The 8038-nt window shown below is 30.0% G+C and overlaps 1 protein-coding gene across 2 annotated transcripts in view; it reads left to right on the top strand.

The window, feature by feature from the left end:
- Positions 1-6848, top strand: part of LOC108740594 (zinc finger protein 2 homolog) — a 14694-nt gene extending 7846 nt beyond the window's left edge. Inside the window, exons 3-7 of one of the 2 annotated variants that reach the window (XM_025975666.1) lie at positions 2025-2249; positions 3166-3711; positions 5026-5230; positions 5310-5514; positions 6084-6848. In XM_025975666.1, the coding sequence (XP_025831451.1) occupies positions 2025-2249; positions 3166-3711; positions 5026-5230; positions 5310-5514; positions 6084-6665 (1763 nt within the window). In that variant the 3' untranslated portion in view covers positions 6666-6848. The remainder of the gene's footprint in view (positions 1-2024; positions 2250-3165; positions 3712-5025; positions 5231-5309; positions 5515-6083) is intronic. The other variant, XM_025975665.1, reaches the window with a different exon arrangement.
- The last annotated feature ends 1190 nt before the right edge of the window (positions 6849-8038 follow it).

Raw genomic sequence — 8038 nt, 5'->3', positions numbered from 1 at the left:
TGGTTATTTTTTACATTAGTTGACATTGGAATTGAGACATGAAGTTTAGTCAGGTAGGTAGTACTCACCAAGTAGAATCGTGTGGTAGCATTAATTCCGTGCGGAAACCAATGTAGCTTGAGATACAGGCTCCTAAAGTTATTTAATCGGTGAGTACTACCTACCTGAGTAAACTTCATGTCTCAATTCCAATGTCAACTAAAGTAAAAAATTACCATTTCTGCCTTATAAACGATAAAGTTAAATCGGTGAAAAGAATTTTATTGTTGGAGATTACCTGGGTGCATTTTCAGCCCCCAGTTTATAAACTTTGTTTTTATATATTGATAAATTCATTTACCCCTTAATAAACAAGCTAAAATAAGCTGAAGATACCAAAATGTATTAATGTTGTTAAGGACCATGATTCAAAATAATTTTATAATTTCTCCTTTATTGAACAAGCTGAAAGTTGCAAAATATAGATATTAATGTTCATGTCAGGCATCAGTTTAAAGAATTTTATAGTTGGAAATCACCATAGTGTTGTTTCCAGCCTCAATTTAAAAACGTTTGGAAGTAGTAAAATACATTAAGGTTGTTACAGTGCACTGGTGAAAAGAATTTTATAGCTGGAAATTACTGGAATGAAGTTTCAACCTCCAATCGAACAACGTCGTTTTTATTTCTTGATAAATTAATTTCTCCCTAAAACTAAACTTTACATAGTGCACTTTAAAAAAAAAAAACGAAGAGAAGAAAACAAATAAGTTCCATGAAAAATTTTAATTGCTTTGACAATGTTTTACATGGCATCATCCCAAAAAGCAGAAAACTATTTCTGATGAAAAACTTCTAAAGCTGTTCACAATAATTGTAATCTAGTTAATAATCAACTAGAATTAGTGTCTCATAATTCCCCTTTGATTTTGTGTAAATTGTTATCATGATCCCCCACCCCGTTCTTTGTAATAGTATATATTGTTCAAACACTTTTTTAGTAATCTTTTGTATACTTTAGATAATAATCGTTATGACCGAAATAGTATTGTGGAGGCAAGTAAAATTTTTCGTGAAACTTATTTGTAAGTTATGAATAGAATTTTATGCTTGAATATCATCGGTTTGCAATTTCAACCCCTAATCTAAAAACGTTGGTTTTATTTCCCTATAGGTTTCTCCCTTATCAAACGCACTAAAAGTACTAAAACGTATTAAAGTTATCAGTAAAATTTTATAGTTGGAAATTACCGGGATGCACCTTCAACCCCCAAGTTAAAAACTTCGTTTTTATTTCTTTTAATAATTTAATCACTTATTAAACGAGCTGAATGTACCAAAATATATTAAACTTATTGTGAGACATCAGCAAAACATATTTTATAGTTCGAAATTATGCATGATCTTCAGCCCCTGTCTGATTTAAAAATGCAGTATTTATCTCTTGATAAATGACATGTACCTAAAGTAGTACCCAAATGTAATAAAATAGTCGTTGGTGGACAGATATTATGTGGTTAAAACTTACTAGTGAATATTTTAAACCCTGATATTGAAAGCTAACTCTTCAATAAGAAAGGAATTCAAAACTGCTACTGTAGCCTAGTGCTCCGAATACTTTGCAGTGAAGTGGGTGGCCTATGTAAAGAATGAATAGTTTGCTATTGGTGTTTAAAATCACAGGTATTTTAAATTGAAGTTATCATGGTAACAATGCCTGAAATTACATGATGGCGCTGCAATCTAGATAAAGACCGAAATGTTACACTGCGAGTCGATTTTTTTTTAACAACTAAATTTTTCGATCTCAAGGAAATAATCTATTTATTTTGTACATATGCAGCCAAAAAAAATAATTATGATTTCATAACATTTAACGTTGCTAATGTAGATGAATGTCTTTCACTTGGTTTTTGATATTTATCTAAGCAATGAAATATTTGGTTTTTAAATAATTAATCTATTTAAATGTATTTGATACATAAGGAGTCTATGAAAATAATTATGATTTCATATCACTNTAAGTGAGAATCAACAGAACACAGATTTTTATGCTTCTGCTCTACTTTTGGATAATTTTGGGTTGGATGACTCTTCTAATGATAGTGATGATTCCTTTAAACAAGATTTTCCATTTTTGGAAACACCGGCCGTTATTTCATCAACAGATGAAAAAATTATAGCACAGAGACAGCTTTTGGTATCAACTAAACTGAGTAAAGGAAAACTATCTAAAAAGAAACTATTGGCCAAAATTTCAGTAAAACCAGGTAAAAAAATCACAATTCTTTTATTGGACAAAAAATATCAATTTTTTTTTAATCACTGTAAATAATAGTAAATTAAGTATACCATGTAAGCATGGTTTCAAAAAATTCTTACTAAACAAAATTTGTAAGTTGCAAAAATGTAAACTTGACTGTAAGTAATGCACAAGTATAGCAGAAATTATTATTCTACACCCTATTGTATTTTATTAAACAAGCTTGTTTGCATTTGCAAGACAGTTAGAAAGGTAGCACTTAAAGAAAAGTATTACTATCTTTATAACATCCTATAAAGAATCAATTTTAACAAAAACAAGTATGTTGTAGTATATTAATAATAAAACTGTAAAAAAAAAACGGTCGCGTGAATACGTTCTTTATGAACGCTGCCTTAACAATAAGGGATATATGTATAATATAAATATGTTTGCTTTCTATAAAAAATTGAGCCGTCTTGGGGACCCGTGGGAGATGTGAAACATCAAAAATCGAAACTATTATACAGAAAATATGCATAGAAGGATATGTATGTATGAATGACAACTCACCATTCTATGGAGGCCATACACAGTATAGTCTCCATATTTCATACATACTACACTATGGGTATACGAGCTCAGTGCGAAGGGAAAACGAGAGATGTTTCACGTCAATAAGCTGTAAAGCTTAAAAGGGTCAGTAGAAAAGTCCCAACAATTAATTTACAAATTGATAAAATATTACTATTATAGTAACAAACTGAATCCCAAGGGGTAAAGTCGCAGACGCAGCTAGTCATAAATATAGCTTTCAGGTTCATAATTTTATATTTAACAGAAAATGTTACACTTTGTTTATTATATGTTATCCGTGATTGAATTATTTTAAATTGTAATGCGTTAGTATATCTGAATTTAAAAATTTTTATTTCTTGTTTCAGGTGTTATAAAGCAGTTGAAACGTAATTGTCATCAGTGCAATGTTTGTAAAAAGCAATTTATTAATCTCAAATCATTTCGTAAGCATCTAAGAACACACATAGAAGATAGACCTTATAAATGTAAACTTTGCCCACGGGGTTTTACAGAAGAAAATTATTTAAACAATCACATGAGGACACATATGCCTGATGAACAAAAGCCACATGAATGTGAAATATGTAAAAAAAGATTCATTCATGCCACTCTTCTAAACAAACATATGCTTAAGCATACTGGAGAGAAACCGTTTGTCTGTAAGATTTGTAACAAGGGATGTTATGCTGAAAATAGTCTATTGAAGCATATGAAAATACATGAAAAGAAAGAAGGTGATCCTGCATTACTCAAACATATCTGTGACTACTGTAGAAGTGAGTTTCCTGATGCAACAACTTTAGATGCTCATATTAAACAGCACACTGGAGATCGACCTTTTCTATGTACTGTTTGTGGAAAATGCTTTCCCCAACGTTTCAATTTGGATCTACATTTACGAACTCATACAGGTATGAAGTAAAACACTTTTGATTGCGATTGGTAAAATACACTATCTTCACTTTGTCTTTTATGTTCTGCTTTATTACAAACGCTTATTGTGTGAGGCTCTAGATGAAAATATGTTTGACTGTTTTTACCCACTAGAGACTATTGTTGTTTATAGTTGAAGGTGGGGATGCCATTTTTTACATATTAATTAGTAGTAATAGGATTGACAAATAGCAATACTAAATAAAATGGAAGCGGTGCTGACATAAGAGTGATCAACTTAAGGTCGTCTGTCCTAGGACTGGTTAGACACGCACCTCCACTCTTTCCTATCCTGAGTCAATCTTCGCATTTCCCTAAAACTAGAACATTCCACATCCTTAACTATTTGCGAACAGTAATCTAATGTAGGTCTACCTCTACTCCTTTTAATTTCTGCTTCTGCCTCTAATATGTCTCTGACTGGACCTTCATGCCTGAGAAAGTGTCCTACCAACTTATTTCGCCTAGTTCTTATTGACTTCCATTGACATAGGAGTACAATATGAAAATAATAAACCTATAAAAAATATTAATATGCAGGGGATATAAAAGTAGAGTTAGAGCTATATACAAATAAATTTTGACGCACATAGTCGGCGTTTCAGTGTAAAATAAATTTTAAATTACAAAAAAAAATTAAAACAAAATTATAAGGATTTAAACACAAAAAGAAAATTTCATTGGAACAAAATTATGTAATAGAAAAGTGACGCTTTAGGTTAATTTCAAAAGTTACAATGGATATAGTTTCTCATAAATCGGTAGGTTGGGTGTTAAACGTGCGAATAAGTCTTGGGATCGTGGAGTGGAAGTAAAATGCATAGTTACAAGAAAGTTCAGTTATGTCTTTGGGATTTCTAAAAAATGTAGAAGATTTCTTACATTAAAAAGCAACTAAATATTAGGACAACGAAATTGATGAAGATAAACGTCCACATAAATGAACAATCTGAATGCTTTAAAGAAATTGATTTTTGGAGTAATTGAAGCCATTGAACAACAACTATTTCGTAATTTCGTCTTGCAATTACTGATCGTTAATTTTCGTTATATTATTTATTTTATAAAATTATAAGGATTAAATAATTAATAGTAAAAACAAGTTACATTGTGCAATTAGTACTTGGTTCAGTATTCTGCAATTCTATCAAAACGTCAAAATAGAAATAATCTTTTTTATCTTAAAAAAGAACAAATTTTCATCAAGTTGAAATAAACATTTTTTTAAAAATTGAGTAGCACAAATGATATGTTTAGAAAAGGTTTATTTACTAAGTTAATTTTCATTTCAGGTGAAAGGCCATTCACTTGCGAAATATGTAAAAACGGTTACGTTTCGAAAGCGAGTTTAAAGATTCATTTAAGAACTCACACAAATGAACGACCCTTTGTTTGTGACTTTTGCGGAAAAGCTTTCAGACAGTCGGGGGACTTAACAAGTCATAAAAGATTGCATGGTACTGAAAAACCAATAGAATGTTCGGTTTGTCATAAAAGGTAAATTAATTAAACTCTAAGTTAACTTGGAAGTAGTGCATACATACATATTTTACATAGGTTTTTTATTGTTTTTTAGGTTTACTACAGTAATGAAGTTGAAGTATCATATGCGAAACCATACAGGAGAGAGGCCTTACGTCTGTAGTGTTTGCGGCCGGGGCTTCACCGTTAATACGATTCTTTTAAGACATATGAGAGTTCATTCGGGAGAGCGACCATACGTATGTGTTACATGTGGAAAGGCCTTTTCACAATCTAGTACTTTAAATACTCACATGAAGGTATGATTTTATACTCAGTAGAAACTTAATCTTGTATAAAAATATCTAAAAAAGTTTTCAAAAGTGAGGGTTGTGGCTACCAAAAATCGAAAATGATGAAATTGGTGATTTTTGGAACATTTATCATATTTATGATCGATTACTTATAATTTTTACATTTAACTGTATATGAAGTTATTGACTAAACTTTGCGAATTTTTAGTACAATTTAAAATTCCTATAACGTACAAAGCTTATATAAGTAAATTTTACTTTAAAATTATCTAAAAAATTTTACTTAAAATATATAACATTAATTTAGCGTCTGCTTTACATTTACAAGTGACTTCTTTAGTTCTTTATGTAAGCAACGTTACTGGTAGTATAAATAGAATAGTAGGGAATAGTCAAGAAAAGTCAAGCATATATTAAATAGCTAACTTTAAGGTTTCTTCGTAATATTATTACCTCTCTAATGCGTATACGCCTTAATTATAAGTTTGGAAAATTAATATAACTATTTTGCGGTCTACCTTAACATATGTTTAAATCATGGATTTGTAATTAGAAATGTCTCAATACTTATGTAGGTTCACGCCCCATCTCCTAAATATACTTCTCAAGACAACACCAAACCGCGTTTGACGCAATACGAGGTATCATCAAACGAACAAAAATATACCAGTGTCGTAGATCATCAGGCAGCCGTTTCGGCTCGTCTCATGCAACCGAACGACAATCGAATGTTACAGCATGATGCACAGCAACGCATGCTACAACAGCAGCAACAACAGCAACAAGAAAATAGGATGCTAGCAAGTGACGCTACTAGAATGCTATCGGACACCGTTCATTTGCTCACGGACAATCGAACAGGTTTGATAGATGAGCATTCGGAACGAAGTCTCTTGAGTCACGTGGTTGATCCACCCCGTCTTCTTGTTAATGATACTGCTCGGTTGCTCTCGACAAATGATTCTCGTCTATTACCGAACATTAACGACAATACGCGACTGTTGACGAGCGTAACTGATAATCGACTGCTCGCAAATGATAACACGCGACTGTTAACTAATGAAAACGCTCGCCACTTAGCGGTAATAGAAAACTCGAGACTTCTCACCGATAAATACTTAACGAATTACGATCCATACCACCGGGGTCATCTATAAAACTGCATATCATCTATATGATTTTTTGAATGAATGTGAAAGTATTTTCTAATAAATATGATAATATAGATATTACCACATTAACTTCATTAATATCTTCAATATACAAGAGTATTTTAAATTTTAAGAACCAAAAGGAAGTCTAAAACTGAAAAGTATTTTTAATAATGTGAACAAATTTTATTTACAATTTGTGAGGCATACAGCATTTATTTTTCTGTTCTTTTCTTTTCTACAGTATTTTTCGTAATTCTTTTTAGATTTATTTCAATTTTAAATTCGTAAGTGATTACAAAGTGTAATTGGATAAGGAGGATGTAATAGGTCAAATTACCTCAGTTATTTATGAATAACCGATTGCGAGACAGATCGCACGAATAAAGAAACATCAAAATTCTTATTTTAAATCTAAATTATTTGATGTGAAATCGTAAAAGTACAAGTACAAGTTACGTACGAAAAAAAAAAATAACTTGTGATAATAAAAAAGGCAAGTGTATATTGATTATAAAAATTTATAAAGTAACCGGTCTACTATACTAATCGACTTAATTTGTTCAGGTTTTCGTAATTCTGATTAACATTTATTTTTACTAATTTTTTTTTGTGCCACACCCTTCAATCATTGAACAATCGTTAGACAGTTTCATCCTTTTTTTACTGTCGTTAAACTCTTGGACTAATAGTTTTATAAATAATTGTAATGTAAAAAAGCGAAACATATTTATTAATTATTTTTAAAGTAGTTTTATATTATTTTTCTTAATTTGGATAGTTTTTAAATAAGGAAAGTATCGAATGATCTCATAATATGTGGAGTCATTTGTTGGTATTACGTTCAAAACGACCAACTTTTAGTAAATTATTTTATAGTGCCATTTAAAGTAATTCTATTGGATTATTTATTTTTTGAAATTAGTCTTAATTTTTAATAGTGTAATTTTATCTACTTTTAAAGTAAATTTTATTTATCATAATTATTACTCTTTAATAATTTCAAATGATATTAGAGTAATAATAAAATACTTCATTAAAAATTACAGTGAAAAGATGGTATTTAAATAAGAGAATCTGAAACTAATTAATAATAAATATTAATACAAAATACATCTTAAGAAAACAAATTGAAAACCATTTCAAGTGCCTAAAGTATAATATGTATACGATATCTTTTTAAAGCATAGCATGTTTATTATGATAATGACGTTAATTTACAGTATTTAATAAAAAAATGTAGATATTTAGAAAGTAATTTAGATTTTAAAGAGTATTACAAAAAGATGGTTGGGAATTTTAAGCAGATCAGTATTATTTGGGTATTTAAAAGTACTCTTAATTTTATTTCTGTATGCACAAAATGCTAGGAATATTTT

The sequence above is a fragment of the Agrilus planipennis genome, unplaced genomic scaffold (assembly GCF_000699045.2).
Source record: "Agrilus planipennis isolate EAB-ADULT unplaced genomic scaffold, Apla_2.0 scaffold250, whole genome shotgun sequence".
In the NCBI taxonomy this organism is placed as follows: Eukaryota; Metazoa; Arthropoda; class Insecta; order Coleoptera; family Buprestidae; genus Agrilus; species Agrilus planipennis.
The sequence above is the reverse complement of the archived record's forward strand: the minus strand, read 5'-3'. Positions and strand labels throughout refer to the sequence as shown.